This window comes from Bubalus kerabau, chromosome 14 (assembly GCF_029407905.1).
Source record: "Bubalus kerabau isolate K-KA32 ecotype Philippines breed swamp buffalo chromosome 14, PCC_UOA_SB_1v2, whole genome shotgun sequence".
In the NCBI taxonomy this organism is placed as follows: domain Eukaryota; kingdom Metazoa; phylum Chordata; class Mammalia; order Artiodactyla; family Bovidae; genus Bubalus; species Bubalus kerabau.
The window spans coordinates 61,320,410-61,340,361 of record NC_073637.1 but is presented as its reverse complement, the minus strand read 5'-3'; the positions used below and the strand labels follow the sequence as shown (position 1 = coordinate 61,340,361).

Below are 19,952 nucleotides of genomic sequence, written 5' to 3'. Positions count from 1 at the left end.
AGAGTTCCTTGGACTGCAAGGAGATCCAACCAGTCCATTCTGAAGGAGATCAGCCCTGGGATTTCTTTGGAAGGAATGATGCTAAAGCTGAAACTCCAGTACTTTGGCCACCTCATGCGAAGAGTTGACTCATTGGAAAAGACTGATGCTGGGATGGACTGGGGCAGGAGGAGAAGGGGACGACAGAGGATGAGATGGCTGGTTGGCGTCACTGACTCAATGGACGTGAGTGGGTGAACTCCGGGAGTTGGTAATGGACAGGGAGGCCTGCCGTGCTGCGATTCATGGGGTCGCAAAGAGTTGGACACAACTGAGCGACTGAACTGAACTGTACTGAAAGTAAAATGGGTCTGTGGGTACAGAATATTAATAGTTGTTTACCTCCATTAATAGTTGTTTACCTTGCTGCCCAGCATCACGAGAAAGAGAGTATGATTATCAAATGGCACATTACTAGCCTTGGAAGAGATCAGCATTCGAAGTATGATTTCTACTGAATGCATTTTACTTTTGCATCATCGTAAAGTGAAAAATCCTAAATTGATCCATTGTAAGTTGATGACCGTCTATAGATTACTTCACCTGGTCTGTCAAGTGATCTGTCAAGGAACAAGTGATGAAAAGGGTCCCTTCTACCTGTAGTCACTATAAACAGTGATAGATGCATACATTTCTAGAGAAGATACACTTGCAAATGAGCTTACGTCTCTGATCTGTAGTGCTTAAAGTGATAACTTTTAGTAGTATTATCTCAATTTCAGGAGTTTATATGAAATTATCAAAAAAGAGTGAAGTATAATATTCTAATATTGAAAATATTTTATAAGAAAGGGCCAGTAATATTTAAGATGAACGTACAAGTTCTATTCCAAGACTTTTAAGAAATATCATTTTGTCTAAAATTAACTCACTTGCAATATTGAACAATAGAAACTTACCATCATTTACAATTTCTATGGTCTTTAACATTTTTTTAACACAAATTCCAGTCATTTGTTTCTTCTGATTTGGTCGTAATTTTAACTCAAGACAGTGCTTTTTAGTTTACTGAACCTCTGCCTTGCAAGTAGTTCCTCTATATATGGGATTCTCCAAGCAAGAATACTGGAGCAGGTTACCATGCCCCCTCCAGGGCATCCTCTCAACCCAGGGATGGAACCCAGGTTGTCTGCATTGCAGGCAGATCCTTTACCATCTGAACAACCTGGGATGCCCTGTAACATAACAAATGTGTTTAAATGCTCATGTTAATGCTGTATTGTATTCATTTTTGAAATAAATTATTTCTGATCTATTAAAGAAAAAAGATGATTTATACTGTCTTTTGCCAGTTTTCACACCTCTGAGTTGTCATTCCGAATCTGAGCTGACGTAGGAGACTTTTCTTCTTGCTGGTCAAATTGTATCTCTTTCCTTTATCAAAAAGCTTCGTGTGTTAGATGCTAATTACCACACAACCATCAGAATGAGTCACATAAGGAAAAGATCTACATATGATTCATGTTTATATCTCCAGTATCCAGCATCGTGCCTGACATTATGTGTTCAACAAATAATTTTGAATGAGAAAATACTTCTATAAATGAAGTTCAGTTGAGTGAGGTTTTATGAATAAAAATAGTCCTCGATTCCAATAATTGCAGATGTTTAATGCTTGGTGTTGAAGACTCTTGAGAGTCCCTTGGACTGCAAGGAGATCCAACCAGGAGATCAGCCCTGGGATTTCTTTGGAAGGAATGATGCTAAAGCTGAAACTGCAGTACTTTGGCCACATCATGCGAAGAGTTGACTCATTGGAAAAGACTCTGATGCTGGGAGGGATTGGGGGCAGGAGGAGAAGGGGACGACAGAGGATGAGATGTCTGGATGGCATCACTGACTCGATGGACGTGAGTCTGAGTGAACTCCGGGAGTTGGTGATGGACAGGGAGGCCTGGCGTGCTGCGATTCATGGGGTCTCAAAGAGTCAGACATGACTGAGCGACTGAACTGAACTGAATGCTTGGTGATCTCTTGTAGGTCTATTGGGCCATGCTCCAAATGAGCATATGCAAAACTTCCTATTAGAGGTCACTCCACAGAAATGATTTAGTCAGAGGCATTTGCTTCTATGTGGAGGAAAGGCTTAAACCTTAGTTCTGCACAGTGATCTCTGAGTTTGTGGAAACTACGCTCTTGAGTATTATCAGCCAGCCTGCCTGCCTGCTTTCTTTTCTTGCTCTCTCCCTTGCTTCCTTCTTCAAGATCTGGTATTTCTATATCCCACATTCATGTTGAAAAGGGAATGATCCAAGGAAAGGCGAGAGGAATTGAAGAGAAGAATAACACATACACACACACACATATGTGTGTGTGTATATATAGAAATATTTTACAAGTTGGAGAATGTGAAGGCACCAGATTTTCTAGTTTGCAATCACTGTGTATAATTTCACATCAGAAAGTTCTCTTCAGAGAACATGCTATCAACCAAATGAAAAGATGGGAAATCGTTTTGGAATGTTCAAAATGCCTTATACACTTTATGTTCTTAGAAAGAAAATTTTTTATTTCATATGCTAATAATGACTTGATATATTTAATCAGGTGATCAATTTTTTAATTTTAGTTTATTCAGTAACAGAATACTTTCTCTGAGGAATGATAGTCAGGGGCTGTTGTGAAGAGGGGAGAGGTGGGGGATATTTCACTGTTTTAAAACCATGTATCTTTGATTTCTTCTATCTGAAATTTGTGGGACAGAAATGTAAATGTTTATTGTGAACTCATAATCAAACAATACTTTTGCCACTCTTCTCTCTGTATTGCTTTCCCAGTGTCTTGTTTGTTTAATATTTCTATCACCTTGCCTCCTTCAAAACTCACCCTGCGGCCCCTTCCTTCAGGCATTCACATTCTGCTTCCCAAATTGACTGGCATCTAATCTTATACATGAATCCACTCTAATGGCTGAAGACTATCCTTCCACCTAGTTAAGTCATTAAAATTTTTAAAAAGAGGCAGCCTGATAAAGTGAGATCAACATGAGAGGTTCAGAAAACTAGGGTTGAAATCCTACAAAACTACTAATTCTGTAACTTAGTTACTTCAGCTCTGAGTTAAAAAGCCCAATGGCTATAATGGTAAAATGATAAAATAATCATAATAATAATGCCTATTCTACAAACTTCTTATTAATATGTGTTATAAAGTGAAATATTATTAATGTGCAAGAATTATCATTTCTTTAAAATAATCATTTAACCCAAAACAGTGAACATACACACACACATTTATAATTTCTGCAACCGTACCAGGTAAAAACATTGTGGGGTAATCTAGAATGTTCCATGTACAGTGATAATAAATACACACAAATCACTATTACATGGAAGAAAATGGTAAAAAAAAAAAAAATTACTAGAGCTAAAATCAAATACTCTGGGAGTTCAAAGGAAGAGATCACCTCTGATTTTCTGCCACACAGAGGCTATATGAATCAGGGAAATGTTTATAAGGAAATGAGAGACAGACTTCAAAAGATGATAAATTTTTAAACATAACACTGATGGTGAGTATTTTGGGTCATGTACTAGAGATCTAAGGCCTTCACAACATAGAGAGATGGGCTATATGCACCTCCCAAAAAGTCAGTGTCAAGGAGGCTGCTTTTGGCAAGATTACTCTGGTCTGTTACGTGTAACTTAAGAGTATATACAACTGTGAATATATACAAGCATTAATAAAAGACTCCAGTATTATGAGTAAATGACTGCAGCTTGCTTGATCTTTAGGAATTACGTTTTCTAAAGTATTATCTGAAACTAAAAATATCTTTAGCAATGAGTTCAAGGTTTAGAAATAAAATCTTTGTGCCTGTATTATAGCCTTCATAGTAAATCTTTCTGTAGACTAAAGGCAGTTTCAAATTTAAAAATATATACATATATTGTGGGTTTCCCTGGTGGCTCAGACACTAAAGAATCCGCCTGTAATGCAGGAGACCTAGGTTCGATCCCTACATCTGGACGAGGGAATGGCAACCCAGTCCAGTATTCTTGCCTGGAGAATTCCATGGATAGAGGAGCCTAGTGGGCTGCAGTCCATGGGGTTGCAAAGAGTCAGACACGACTGAACAACTAACACTTAACATACATATATTGTATTTCTTGAAGAAGCCATACAATAAGAGAATTAAGTGGCTGATATAGATAATGCATTCATGGTCAGCGCACAAGATTTATTCTCCCCAGTCTGGGGACCCACATCAAGGCTTCATGTGCTCAGTCATGTCCAACTCTTTGTGACCCTTTGTACTGTAGCCCACCATGTCCTCTGACGGTGGGATTTTTCAGGTGAGTGTACTGAAGTGGGTTGCCATTTCATCTTCCTATACCAGGAATCGAACCCATGCCTCTTGTGGGCTCCTGCATTGTGGGCAGATTACATACCTGCTGAGCCATAAAACACTTCAGTATTGTATGTGCTGCAGTGGCAATAGTGTTAGATGTGAACTCAAGTATCCTCAGGTTTGTATTCATTGGTAACATGTTACATTTTTATTCTCTTCATAATTGTTTTCTATTTCTTTTTAAAACTTTTTTAAATTGACATTTGTTCTCAGAATAAAAAAAAAGTAAAGTATGTAATGGAATATCACTTTTAGAACAATCTTCGGCAGTCTTCTTTGACTGAGAGTACTTGGCAGGACACTGTTACTTCCTTGAAGTATACTAAAGGGTTTCACAATAATGCTATAATTCCCATGTTATTTGTTCATTTGTCAAATTATTTTGCCATCCCTTGGTTCTCTCATAATTGTGACCTAAAAAGTGACCTCCCCATCCCCACATGGAGCTTCATGTAGATTTTTCCTTCCAGGCAAAACTCATCCTAATCACAATTGATACATAAGAATGTTTACCTGTTAAATCTTGTCAGTACATTTTCTTTCATCTCTGTCTATACCATCTCACAATGTTAAAAGCATGATTGTATCTGGGTTCAGTTCAGTTCAGTTCAGTCACTCAGTCATGTCCGACTCTTTGTGATCCCATGGACTGTAGTGCTCCAGGCCTCCCTGTCCATCACCAACTCCCAGAGTTTATTCAACCTCATGTCCATTGAGTCAGTGATGCCATCCAGCCATCATATCCTCTGTCGTCCCCTTCTCCTCCTGCCTTCAGTCTTTCCCAGCATCAGGGTGTTTTCAAATGAGTCAGTTCTTTGCATCAGGTGGCCAAAGTACTGGAATTTCAGCCTCAGCATCAGTCCTTCCAGTGAATATTCAGGACTGATTTCCTTTAGGATGGACTGATTGGATCTCCCTGCTGTCCAAGGGACTCTCAAGAGTCTTCTACATCACCACAGTTCAAAAGCATCAATTCTTCAGTGCTCAGCTTTCTTTATAGTTCAAGTCTCACATCCATACATGACTACTGGAAAAACCATAGCTTTGGCTAGAGGGACCTTTGTCGGCAAAGTAATGTCTCTGCTTTTTAATATGCTGTCTAGGTTGGTCGTAGTTTTTCTTCCAAGGAGTAAGTGTCTTTTAACTTCATGGGTGCAATCACCATCTGCAGTGATTTTGGAGCCCAAGAAAATAAAGTCTGTCACTGTTTCCACTGTTTCCCCATCTATTTCCCATGAAGTGATGGGACCAGATGCCATGATCTTAGTTTTCTGAATGTTGAGTTTCAAGCCAACTTTTTCACTCTCCTCTTTCACTTTCATCAAGAGGCTCTTTAGTTCTTCTTCACTTTCTGCCATAAGGGTGGTGTCATCTGCATATCTAAGGTTATTGATATTTTTCCCCGCAATCTTGATTCAAGCTTGTGCTTCATCCAGGCCAGCGTTTCTCATGATTTACTCTCCATGTAAGTTAAATTAGCAGGGTGACAATATACAGCCTTGATGTACTCCTTTTCCAATTTGGAACCAGTCTGTTGTACCATGTCCAGTTCTAACTATTGCTTCCTGAAATACAGACTTCTCAGGTCAGGTGGCTGGTATTCCATGGTCTGGTATCTGGATTAATAGATGTCAAGATACACCTCATAAGGCATGCTCAGTCACTCATTCATATTTGATTCTTTACGACCCTTTGGACTGTAGTCCACCAGGTTCCTCTGTCCCTGGAATTTCCCAGGCAAGAAGAGGGGAGAGGGGAGGGTTGCCATTTCCTACTCAAGGGGATCCTCCTGACCCAGGGATTGATCCTGAGTCTCCTGCATTGGGCAGGTGGATTCTTTCCCAGTGAGCCTCCCAGTTGGCTCCAGTATACCTCATAAGGCAGTGATCTTCAAGTATCAGCAATGACTTGTGAAAAGTTCCATTGTGTGCCAAATATCATCTTCTAAATTAATAAATGTAACTATGAGAAAACATGAAACTTTAACAGACAAAAAGAAATGTTGCCTTAAATTTAGAACCTTAAATATCAATGAGGTCTGTGCTTTGCTTAGTCACATCTGACTCTCTGCGATCCCATGGACTGTCGCCCGCCTGGCTCCTCTGTCCATGGGGATTCTCCAGGCAAGAATACTGGAGCGGGTTGCCATGCCCTCCTCCAGGAGATCTTCCCAACCCAGGGATCGAACCCAGGTCTCCCACTTTGCAGGAGGATTCTTACCATGTGAGCCACCAGGGGAGCCCAGGAGAACTGGAGTGGGTAGCCTATCCCTTCTCCAGGGGATCTTCCCGACCTGGAATCACAATGAGGTCTACCAGTGTTCTATATTAAATATGCTTTAAAAGCTATCCCTTGCTGCTTTTTGTCGAACAGGAGCTTACAGTTTATTTTTACCCAAAGTTTCTCCTTTAGAGTTTGTCCTCGTGGAGAGAACACGCCTCTCTGACCAGCGCTCTGCAGGCCCTGACCCTTCTATGGGCCTCCTGCCGAGAGAGACTTCTGACTTTTGCTCCTCCGCTGCTGTTTCCTCTGTCTGCTCGCCCAGACCTCTCACAACCAAGGCTGTTCCTCCCTAACTGTACCTCCCAAAGCATACCCTCCCTCTGTGTCTCAGGATTTGAATCAGGAAGTGGTGGTGGGTCGGCCTATGACAAGGAGTGGTGTCTGAAAGGTCAGAGGGGGTTCTGGCAGCGAAGAAGCCTACTGTGCCAGGTTTCTTGAGCGAAAGAGTGCCAACTCCCCCTCCTCCTTTCAGCAGCTGAACAATGTCCAGAAACTGCAGCTCTTCCTTCCAGTGACTTTTCCAAACATTTGCAAGAGTTAGTCACACTCCAAGTGAATAGTTTCAGACACCTGGGGTGAGCTAGGTTTTGCTTCATATAAATAGACCATAGAACAAAGGGCAGAATACAGCAGTTTCTTTCCCTCAGTCTTGAACGTGGTCTCTGTGTATGAAACTTATTTTTATATGTGAAGAGGCAGGTAGAGGTTTTTTAGTTATTTCAGATCCCAGTTTTGTTTTTAAAAACATCTTGAATTGTGTACTTTATTATCAGTAATAGTACTACCTAGAACCATATTTTACCTCCTTTTATCTATCTGAAAGATGATAATTTGTAGGTTCCAGTGGGTCTTAAGATAGAATATTCAAAACTAATACAATTATGTAAAGTTTAAAAAATAAAATAAAATTAAAAAAAAAAAAAAAGATAGAATATTCAGACATATAATAGCTTCAGAATGAATCCTGAATGCCAGCTAGAATAGGAAAGCAAAAGGTTCCTGAGTTAGTAAATACATGCCCATATCTGGTAGCACATGCATGTAAATTTGCTTCTTAATACACGTTGATTTTCTATGAGTTTTTAGAAACTGTAGCCAAAGGGTGTGTTTTGTATTCTGAAGAAATGCAGTGAATTAACTTTGCTACGTTACAGCCAATTGCAGTGTCTTGTTTTAGTTTTAGGTGCTGAATGCGTTGCATGAAAAGAGAATGTTTCTCTTTTGCCACCACCATTATGTTATCTTTTCCAGTGCAATTACAAGCTAATTCAGGGCTCTTTGTGTTCCACTAATAGCTTCTGATTCTCTGCTGTCACCTAGTACCTCTTCATGCACTTTTAATACCATCTGCAGTGCCCCTAGCACTTACCTAGGGTGAGCATTTTTCTCTAAGTAGAGACTCATCTTTGGCAAATCATTAATGGAACATCAAAAAGATCCCATCTGTTAGAGTTACATATGGCTAAGATCAGAATTATCAAATATCTCATTTTTTTCTTTATTCTTTTCTCTTCTTTTTTTTCCTTTCTTATCCACACAATAAATGTAGTTGTCAGCAGGATAAGTTCATGCGCCGGATAAGGTCACAATTTCATTTAGTGACAACTTCCAACAGTACGGAGTTACAAGGTTCGATTTATTAAAGAGTCAGAAGGGATAAGATCACGGCATGGCCAGCCTGATTTATCAGGGTTTGACTGGAGTACTTGAATAGGGAACGTCGTATTTCAAGTTTATGTTCAAAACTGTAGTTTAGTGTGTGTTATGACTGTATGACTCAAAAATTGAGAAGGAAAATTAGAAAAGGTATCCCTAGAAGGCGATTTGTAGCTGTTAACCAAGAACCATCATTTCCTGTGCCAAACCATGCTTTGAGATGGATCAACAGAGTATAGTGTAAATGGCACTATTTGTCTTAAAATGCAGATGAAACATGCTGTTATTAATGCCTGAGGAAACACACAAAGTGGCAAGACTGCAGTTTGGCTGTGAGGATAATCAGCAGTGAAATGATCGCCTAGCCCTCTTATGTATCTGGCAGGCAGCTGTCAAATGGTTAAACCATAAACTAGCAAGAGCTCTGCCATACTTCAGCCACCTTGGCTGACTTTGAAAATGTTTTGAGATTTTTAGAATCTTTGAGCCCTTTTTGAACTCAGCATGACTTCGGGGCTGTCCATGTTTGATACCATGATGTATAATGTTTTCCAACCATGAAGAAAATATAAATATGGGTTCTGACGCTATAGCCTTGTGCTATAGTAAGGCCTGATAAACATTATGAGCTAATTCATGTGGTCTGCTTTAAAATTTGGTTATATATTTAAAACCAAGTTCAAATCAATCCAAAGTTTATTTTCAGCAAATGAAATAGGATCTTCTGTCATCTCATTTACTTGCAACCATCTTCTTCTTTGAAATCTGAGCCTGGAGTTAAGGGATGTCCCATAAATACCATATACATTTATGCCATCAACTTAGTGCTGAATTCAGTTGAAGCATGATTGCTGATAATGATGCTAAAATGCCCACATCTTGTCTGTTCCCCTTTGGTATGCTACAGTTTTCATATACTTTGCTCTTTAATGAGGCATCAAAAGGACTCTATTAAAAGGAAACAAAGCATTGACTTGATAGCACCTTCAATAAAGAAAGATTTGAGGGTATCTCTCTTGATTTTAAGTTTTCTTTCCACAGTAAATTTCTTTTATTTGAACAAAAAAAAAGTGGGTTGATATCTTAAAAGCTGCAGTATGTTTGGTAGTGATTTCTGACTTAGGGCTTTTTTTTTAAGTGAAGCTATCATAAGTCTGTGAGTAATCACAGACTTTTAAAAGTATGCATTATCAAGAAGATAAGAGAAACAGCCCTCAGCACTAACAATATTATCTTTTACCAAAATTGATTAGCCCATCCTATGTGTCTCAAATATTTTGTGTGAACTTACCCAGCATGTTAAAAATAATTTTTAAAAGTGGGCTTCTTTTTGAAGATTAGCTGCAAAATTATGAACTGGGCAGAAAAAAAATAATCTTTATTTTTTTGTCCTGCTCCATGTTTCACACACGAGGTAATGTAGTTAGTGCAATAAAATGTTGAACAAATGAAATGGATGATTGTTGTAATACAAAGAGCAGACATATATTAAGACAGCCTTTTTGTTTGTTTGTTTTTAAAATCAACTTTTAACTATAGTACAATTAGGTCTATGAGCTTATGAAAAGTCTCATCCAATCAATGATGTTCTGTTTGTATTTTGCAATTATTGCATCACAAACTATATTAATTACCATAGAATAAACAAATAAAAAATACATCTGGAGTTCAAGATGCATATAATCCTGTTGAGGTGAAAGGAGTTATCCAAGGGAAACCACTAGGGAATAATTAAATGCAAAACTGTGTGGACTGTAAATGTTATGGGAGAATTAGGAGAGGAGAACTCAGTTTATTGTAGAGTTCAGAATTGTTTGGTGAAAGAGAATAACTTTAATCTTGCAACATTAGTAGGATTTATCAGGGCAGCCAGGGCGATGTTGTGTCTGCCAGGTAGCCACAACAATTCTCAGGAAGGTGTGGGAGTTAAGCTAGAGGAAGAGGAAGGTGTGATGAAGAATTACTTGACTGGAGAGAAGAAGAAATTCTGGAGAGCAAATAGGCAGTCAAGCAGACTCTGTGGAGCAGCGCTGTGGTGGTATTGGGACTCAGGCATAGATGTTCAAGTCGGATGGTCTAAAGGAAGCAGTGAAGGGACTTGCACAAATGAATAACATGATGAAAGTGGAGTTTAAGTTTATCTTGGCAAGGATTTAGAGCCCAAATCAGAGCTGTAGAGTGAATTGAGGCTGGTTGGTCCTCTACATCTGAGTTGATAGAAAACAAAAAACAAACAAGCAAGCAAACAAAACTGGGAAATGCTGATAAGAAATGTGAATTCAGGAGATATTTAAAGGAAAGGTAAAAATCAAGGTATGGAGAGTGTTTTTTGGATAAAGGTATTAAAGAAGGAATGTGACCATAGACACTGAATGGCTAGATGTGATGATGGAAGTATGTGGACATGCTCTTAGAAGTGCTTCATTTTCTTGGTGGTGAATAGTAAATGTTTATTAGGTACTTTGCACATGTTATCTGAGTGAATCCTCACAGCAACCATATGAGAAAGATATTGTAATTACTTTTTGGTTTGAAGAAACTGAAGTTCAGAGGGTTAGGGACTTGGTCAGGATCACACAACTTGTTCCACTTTTCTCCAATTTGATTTTGAACCTACTCTGATCCATGTGCTGGCCTCCAATTCTAAAACACTCCTTTCATCCCAGACACCCATGGTCTCCATCTCATCAAAAGGAATTTTCCCAGTCCTTTTCTTACTTACATAAATTTTCAGGTTACTTGATTGATCCTTCCTCCTTTAAATTCTCAATCCATTGGATGCTATGGTACCATGTCCAGTTTCTTCCCTTTTTTCTCTTTTCTTACACTTCTCTTAAATATTCTGTGCCTGCTCCTCCATCTCTCTGCCTTTTGAAAATTCTTGGAACTCTATCCTCAATCTTATTGTTTTATCATGTTACACTCTCTTCTAGATCAACAATTCTATGAATATTATTACCATATACAAGCTGGTCTTAATGAATAAATGCTAACATTTTTCACTCTAGTCGAGACCTTGCTTCCAAGTCACAGGCTTGGCCACGTAACTCACCCCAAATCACCTCTTGCCTTCCTTACAGAGCCACTTTGGCCCCAGTATTTCCAAGCTATTATTCCTCATCTTAACCTTAAATCTTTTTTTTTTTTTCCCCTAAGTTCCTTGTCTCAATAGGTATATGGCCATTGACCCATTTGCCCCTGCCAGATACCCAGAACATCATTGCTGGATTTTTCCTTTTTTAATTCCTAAAATCTAAAAATAATACTAAATTCTATGGCTTCAACTTCCCAAACCTTATGGATTACATTTACTCAAATTTATCCAGGCTTTCAATCTGTTTTGTTTGTTGCTTTATGCCTGAGTGTAACTAATAAATATTAGTAGAATAAATGAATGAATAAACTTATGAATGGATGCAAAAAAAATGAGTAAGCAAATCCAATGAAAAGGGAACTTTGCTTTCTTTATTTTGAAATCTCTCATCTTTTCAAATCAAACATTCCTTTTATGATAAGCTAGCTCTAAGACCTGAGTCTTTGACCCACCATCTCAGTGTTCTTTCTACTTCTCATAATATAGTATATCTGGAGAAAGAAAATCATGGTGTCATGGACTCCATATTAAGTAGTAAGTGACAAACCCCTTTAACAATGACAAACCAAAGATTCAGAAAACATAGAATTTATTCATGGCCATCAGCTGACTATTTGGTAGAGGATCTAAAATGTAATCTTATTGTAGTACATGGTATTTCCTCTATTTCATGACTCTTATTAGACTTTGAAAAAATTAAAAATATTATACTCAAGGAAATAAAGCTTCCATCATATTTCTGTTGCTTTCATTAAACTATGTAGGCATGGTAATGTATAAATGCTAATTATTTTGCAATGTGCTTGCAGTTTTCTGAAAGTAAGTGTTAGTTACTCAGTTGTACCTGACTCTTTGCAACCCCGTGGACTGCAGCCCACCAGGCTCCTGTGTCCATGAGATTTTCCAGGCAAGGATACTGGAGTGGGTTGCCATTTCCTTCTCCAGGGGATCTTCCCAACCCAGGGATCAAACTCAGGTCTTCTGTACTGCAGGCAGATTCTTTACTGACTGAGCTACAAGGGAAGCCCAGTTTTCTGAAAAGCTGCTCTGAATAAATGAATGTTTTTATTTAACTGTTTCAGCAGCAGAAAGAATTTCACAAACCTCAAAATAACATCTAACATCTTGATAGACTAGAAAGGAGACTAAGATTTGCCTGAGATCTGCTAGTTTGTCTAACAAAGTTGAAGAGATTGACTTGAGAGCTTGAACAGTTGCTGGACTTTCTGTTATAGCCATCTTTAAGAACTCATAAACCTATTTTTGTCCTGATTAAAATTTTAATGCATAGTCTAAGACACCTCGAAAACTTTGGAGATATTTGGGTATCACTTCATGATTTGCCCTAAGTTTGTAGTTCTTAATCCATTAAAAGACAGACCTGCTTGTAAATCCACAGGTATAGATAAGGAGTCACTGTTTGATTGAGTCTGAACCCTTTTCAAATGAAAAATGTCAGTGGAAGAAAGAGAGGATGAATTACATTTTTAAAGGGTTTTCAAAGATTTTCATGATTCCTCTGGTGTCACTTGAAATGTGACATGACATTTTTTTTGTATGTAAAAACAACAAATTATTTAGGCATTATTTTTATGCAGAAAAGAATATTCTTAGTTGAAGAATTGAAAAGTATTTTGTCTTTAAAGGGTAAATTGTAAGGAAATTGTTTAAAATGTATGATTGAAAAATAAGAACTATCAGATAGAAATTAAACAGGTTCTTTTCAAATAGAACAGTTATCCCCCAAATTTAAATAACTGCATTATCAATATGAAAATGCAGGCATATGATAAGGGATATCTCCCACTGAGCCCTTTTTGATGTCATAACAGATTGTTGGCTATGCTGTATCTTTGAGGATTTCCTATACAAGTCTCTGATTTCAACTCATTAATCAAAAGGTTTGTATGAGGTTGAAATATATTTTCAGGGGAAAATCTCAGAAATGGGTTTGTTATTCTGCATGCAGAAAACAAATTATTATTGTTCCATATTTCCTGAACTCCAGGTAGGCTTCGGCGTTCAATACTTTTAAGCATTAATATGTTATTTAAAGCAAGTTTTTATTTATAAATCAATATTTAAGAAGCTCAGACTTACTGAATCTTTTTGGGTCCATTTGCCTCATTACAGATCATCTTTAGCTACTGATACATAAGAATGAAAAACAACAGAAGTGTATGTCTGTCTTCATTTAATAAGTTTATGAGTACTTCCATTTTTACTGTAATTGACAAATGAGAAAGGATGGAAGCATGAGAAGAAGGAAGGATGGTGGCTTAGTTCTTGAATTTAAATTTTTATGGTGAACATGGAATTCTTGTTTCCAGTACATCGTCATTATTCAGATACAGATACATTTATGTTCATAATGGGCAAAATTTAACCATTACACAATATTTTAGTGGATTGTTGTTTATATATGTTATTATGGTTTTGGGGCTGAGCAATAAAACCTTGGAAAAGGATGTCTGTCTTCTAACTATTAAAAAAGGTGATACAAAGTAGATAAATAAGATATTGAATTCAGCTTGATGGTATTCCTTTCATTTGAAAAATTTATTGAAATATAATTGATTTACAGTGTTGTGTTAGTGTCAGATATACAGCAAAATGATTCAGTTATATATATATATGTGTGTGTGTGTATTCATTTTTAGTCTTTTCCATTATAGGTTACTACAAGATACTGAGTACAGTTCCCTCTGCTATACAGTAGTAGATCCTTGTTGATTATGTTTTATATATAATAGTGTTCTTTTTTCTTTCTAATTGGAGGATAATTACTTTAAAATATTGTTGGTTTCTGCCATAAAACAAAGTGAATCAGCTACAAGTATACCTATATGAAGGCTTCCCAGGTGGCACTAGTGGTAAAGAACCCACCTGCTAATGCAGGAGACTTAAGAATGCAGGTTTGATCCCTGCGTCAGGAAGATCCCCTGGAGGAGGGCATGGAAACACACTCCAGTACTCCTGCCTGGAGAATCCCATGGACAGAGGAGCCTGGAGGGCTACAGTCCATGGGGTCTGAAAGGCCTGAAGTGACTTAGCACGCACACACACATACATGTAACCCTCCTTGTAGAACCTCCCTCCCACCCCCCGCCCGGCAATTTCACCCCTCTAGGTCATCACACAGCATCAGACTAAGCTCCTCCTGTTGTATAGCCACTTCCCACTAGCTATCTTTTTAACATGGTAATGTATCTATTTCCTTGCTACTCTCAGTTTGTCGCACCCTCTCTTTCCCCTGCTCTGTCCTCTGGTAGATCCTCTACATCCGCGTCTCTATTCCTGCCCTGCAAATAGGTTCGTCAGTACCATATTTTTAGATTCCATATATACATGTTAGTAGTGTGATTTTAATCCCCAACTCCTAATTTATCCGTCTTCCTTCTTTCCCCTTTGGTAACCCTTATTCTGTCTTCTATGTCTATGAGTCTATTTCTGTTTTCTACATAAGTTTATTTGTATCGTTTCTAAGATTCTACATACAAGCGATATTATATGATATTTGTCTGGCATATTACTTAGTATGATAGTCTCTAGGTCCATTCATTTTACTGCAAATAATGTTATTTCATTCTTTTTTATGGCTGAGTAGTATTCCGCTGTATGTATGTACCACATCTTCTTTACTCATTTGTCTGTGGATACTTAGGTTGCTTCCGCATCTCAGATGCTGTCAACAGTACTGCTGTTGCTAGTGGTAAGGAAACCAACTGCCAGTGCAGAAGATGTAAGAGATGCAGGTTCAGTCCCTGGGTTGGGAGGATGCCCTGGGGAAGGAAACGGCAACCCACTCTAGTATTCTTGCCTGGAAAATCCCATGGACAGAAAAGCCTGGTGGGCTATGGCCCGTAGGGTCACAAAGAATCAGAAATGACTGAAGCGACTTAGCACAGTGAACATTGGGGTGCATGTATCTTTTTGAATTATAGTTTGTGGGGGAAAAGGAACCCTCCTACAATACTGGTGGTTGGAGAAGGAAACAGCTGCCCATTCCAGTGTTCTTGCCTGGAAAACCCCATGGACAGAGAAGCCTGGCGGGCTACAGTCCATAGGCTTGTAAAGAGTCGGACATGACTGAGTACACACAGCAGCACACACTACTAGTGGGAATGTAAATCGGTGCAGCAACTATAGAAAATAGCATAGATATCCCTTAGAGAACCAAAAATAAAGTTACTATATGATTCAGCGGTTCCACTCCTGGGCATATATTTGGAGAAAATTATCATTTGAAAACTCTATTCCTATGGTGTTGCTTTTAAAATCATCAAGCTTAAAGCTATATATTTAAATTTAGTTATTAACTTGATGGAAACTAAGGTCAAATTAAAGCAAATATTTTGTGTCACCTACCATGACTGATATATCATTTGCAAAGTGTAATTACTGAATTCATTCTGATTTTTTGAAACACTTTATTTTGTATTAAGGTAAACAAGCCGGTTGACAAGGTTGTGATAGTTTCAGGTTAACAGCGAAGGGATTCAGCCACACGTATATGTGTATCCATTCTCCCGCAAGTGCCCCTCCGTCTAGGCTGCCGCACAACACTGAGCAGAGTCCCATGTGCTTTACAGTGGTTCCTTGCTGGTCGTCCGTTTCAAATACAGAAGTGTGTAACGTGTTTATCCCAAACTCTCACATCCTTCTCCCTCTCACCCCCTTGCAACTGCAAGTTCATTCTCTAAGTCTGTGAGTCTTTTTCTGTTTTGTAGTAAGTTGATTTGTATAATATCTTTTTAGATCCCAGTGTCATACTGAATGAAGCAAGTGAATATATTCTGTTTTATTTAGAATCTTCCTCAGCTATCTATTCTATATGGGTTAACATTCATATTTCTTCCTATTCCATTTCTTCCATTTTCAGGTCTGCTCTTGAACAGGTTGAGATAAAATTATATTTTGAAAATAACAAATTACACTATTATGATTAATATTTTGAAATATTAAAAAATTTAGTGTGATAATATAGTATGGAAATAATCCCAGAACATGAATGTCATAGATTTAAGTACTTAAAGAGAAGGTCTCCAGTTCCTGATTGAGATTTTTTTTTTAATTTATCCCAAACAATGTTTCGGAGAAGGCAATGTCACCCCACTCCAGTACTCTTGCCTGGAAAATCCCATGGGCGGAGGAGCCTAGTGGGCTGCAGTCCATGGGGTCACGAAGAGTCGGACACGACTGAGCGACTTCACCTTCACTTTTCACTTTCATGCATTGGAGAAGGAAATGGCAACCCACTCCAGTGTTCTTGCCTGGAGAATCCCAGGGACGGGGGAGCCTGGTGGGCTGCCATCTTTGGGGTCACACAGAGTCAGACACGACTGAAGCGACTTAGCAGCAGCAGCAGCAGCAAACAATGTTTAGGTTTAACGGCCATTCTTCGACGTTTTGAAGGCTTCATTTATTTTTTATTAATCCATTCACTTATTTCTTAAGTGAGCATTTGATTGATTCCTACTGTATGCCATTGAATACTGTCTTAGTTTCCTATTACTATATAATGATCACAAAGTAATAATTGGGAAGAAATAAAGGAGAATATCAACCTAAACTGCCTGTTTGGGGAGGGTTTTTGTCCAAACTTGTAGCATAAAGTCTTGCCTAAAGTACCAAATGTAAAAGCATAATGACTTTGATTTAACATTGTTTTTTTATTTGGGAAAACATACACCTCCAGTTTGCACATGTAGTTGTCCTATCCACTGAAACTACTAGTAATTTCAGGAAATTGCCAAGCACTTAAAAAATAAATTCTCCATGTTCTTCACAAAAGTCTTGTATCACTGTAATAGAGTTATAGCCTAAGGTATATATCTTTTTAGGAAGCCCAGGTGGCACAGTGGTAAAGAATCTGCCTGCCAATGCAGGAGACACAAGAGATGCAGGTTCAATCCCTGGCTCGGGAAGATCCCCTGGAGTAGGAAATGGCAACCCAATCCCGTATTCTTGGGCTTCCCTGGTGACTCAGCTGGTAAAGATCTGCCTGCAATGCAGGAGACCTTGGTTTGATCCCTGGGTTGGGAAGATCTCCTGGAGAAGGGAAAGGCTACCCACTCCAGTATTCTGGCCTGGAGAATTCCATGTGTATAGTCCATGGGGTCACAAAGAGTTGGACACAACTGAGCGACTTTCACTTCACTTCACTTCATATATATCAGTAATTGCAATGTTTTACTTACATTGGTGATCAAATGTAGGAATTTAAACTCTGAGCTATTGTCCTAATGTTTCCTGCCTGATTTTACATTGTATCAGTGCTTTTTGAAGATGTGTTATCATTTCTGGTTCTTAAGGATTTACTGAATAGAATTGACTACAGCCGCATGTGTGCGTGCTCAGTCACTTCAGTCGTGTCTGACCCTTTGCAATGCTATGGACTGTGGCCCACCAGGCTCCTCTGTCCATGCAAGGAGCAATATTCTCCAGGCGAGAATATTGGAGTGGGCTGCCATGCCCTCCTCCAGGGGATCTTCCTAATACAGAGAGGGAAATCGAGTTCTGCCTGTGTCTCCTGCATTGCAGGCGGATTCTTTACCCACTGAGCCACCTGGGAAGCCCTACAGTAGACGGTATGTGTGCAAAAACTCAAGAAAGAAATTGGACTAAATGTGAATACAGTTAAAAGGACAAGTTTTATTATCCTGTCAGGATACCAAGAGCAGTTGAGATGAACATAATCAATTCTCGTTATATGAATCCTGAGAATATTGTGCATGGAGACCAAACATACAAAAAGTCAGCTGTTGGTAAAACACAAGTGAAAGTACTTAAACACTCATGTGTTCATTGTCTGCAGGAGAGCTGGAGGTGTTTCAGAAAGATGGAGAGCGAAAAATTCAGAGTCGGCAGCAACTTCCAGTGGGCACCACCTGGGGACCATTCGCTGGGAAGATGGACTTGAATAATAATTCCTTGGTATGTGGATGTTCTGAGATGGTTGACTCTTAGTACTTTGTCATGGTACAGAAATTATCTCTGCTTGCTTCCTGGTGAAAACACTAAAAGTAACAGTTTGCTTTTTCTTTTTCATGGACCGTAAAACTGGAATATTTTCCAAGTGGTTTGTCTCTGACAGTATTATATGCAGAATTTAGAAGGAAACAGGTTAATCACACTGAATGGTTATTTAGTAAGGTAATTTATAAGGTTGCTTTATCTTCATAGCCAGACTAATATTGTTTATATTTAATAATATATACAAATGCTTTTCTTCTTAAGATGACACAAATTGTCATACATTACAGGTTTACATTATGTACAAGAAATAAACAACCTTGATATTGCTTGGCAATTCCATTTGTACTTTTAAGAGTGAGGATAAGTGATCAGCATCATAATTTTTCTTGTTAACTTTTTTGTAAATATTCTGAGCTTGTCTACCTCTGTGAAAAATTATATGAACGATTGATTAGCTATCTTAAAAAGTTACGGAAAGATGGAGTATTTGATTACATTTAAACTTCATTTATTAATTCAGTATGTTAGTTTCCTATTGCAGCTCCAACAAGTTACCACAAACTTTGTGGCTTAAAACAACCCAAGTCCATCATCTTATAGTCTGAAATTAATTTCTTGGGGCTAAAATCAAAGTGTCTGCAGGGCTTTTTGTGCTGGAGCTTCTAGAAGGTGGGGACAGATATTTTCTTTGCTTTTCCATCTTCTAAAGGCTGTCCACAACCCATGGCTCACGGCTTCCTTCCATCTTCACAAACAGCAATGGCTGAGTCTTCTACACATCTTTATTCTGACCCTGACTCTTCTCTATCCCCTTTCCACATTTGGGAACGTGTGTGATTACATTGGGCCCACCTAAGTAATCCAGGATACTCTAGCAACTTCAACTCCATCTGCTTTAATTTCCTTTTGCCTAGTAAGGTAACTTGAACAAAGTCCAGGAATCAGGACACCAGGACCTTTCCTATTATGCGTGATAATACAAGTGACAAAACTTGGGGATAACAATATTTTATATTCTTTAGGAGATCCAGAAATTATATATATATGAAATGGAAGTCCCTCTCTCTAAATGTCATTTATGTGGGAAGAGTTTCATGCCTGCTAAATGACTCTATCTGCATTGAGGTGGTGGGGTAGGGGGGGCGGCGGTATAAGAACTCCCAGAGGGGTTCTTGTTAAACAAGTGTGCTTGACTCAGCAATGTTGCTTTCCTTTTTCAGTTGATTACATGAAAGAAATCATTTCTTTGGGTTATTACATGAAAGAAATTAGTATGTGCAGTTCTCTGCTTATTTAGTGCCATGTGAATGAGAAAGAGGTTATTGATTTAACTAAAAGTAATGACTAGAATAAATAAGAAACATTTGTGTCATCCAACTTTTAAACAGCATAAGAGATTCTAGAAGTGTGCTTTTTACTTTCTAAATCCTTGTGTTTATACGTAAAAGGATAAAGTAGGAGACTTCACATGTATTTAAGAACCAAACAAGTTGACAGACCAGGCTAAATATTTAATAATCTGGAGCAGTGTACCGTGTGGTGGTCCAGTGT

General features: G+C 38.4%; 1 protein-coding gene across 1 annotated transcript in view; it reads left to right on the top strand.

Moving 5' to 3' along the window:
- ZFPM2 (zinc finger protein, FOG family member 2) overlaps positions 1-19,952 on the top strand; it is a 444,681-nt gene that overhangs the window by 160,993 nt on the left and 263,736 nt on the right. The window contains exon 4 of the mRNA XM_055546469.1: positions 18,241-18,359. Coding sequence (XP_055402444.1) covers positions 18,241-18,359 — 119 coding nt within the window. The remainder of the gene's footprint in view (positions 1-18,240; positions 18,360-19,952) is intronic.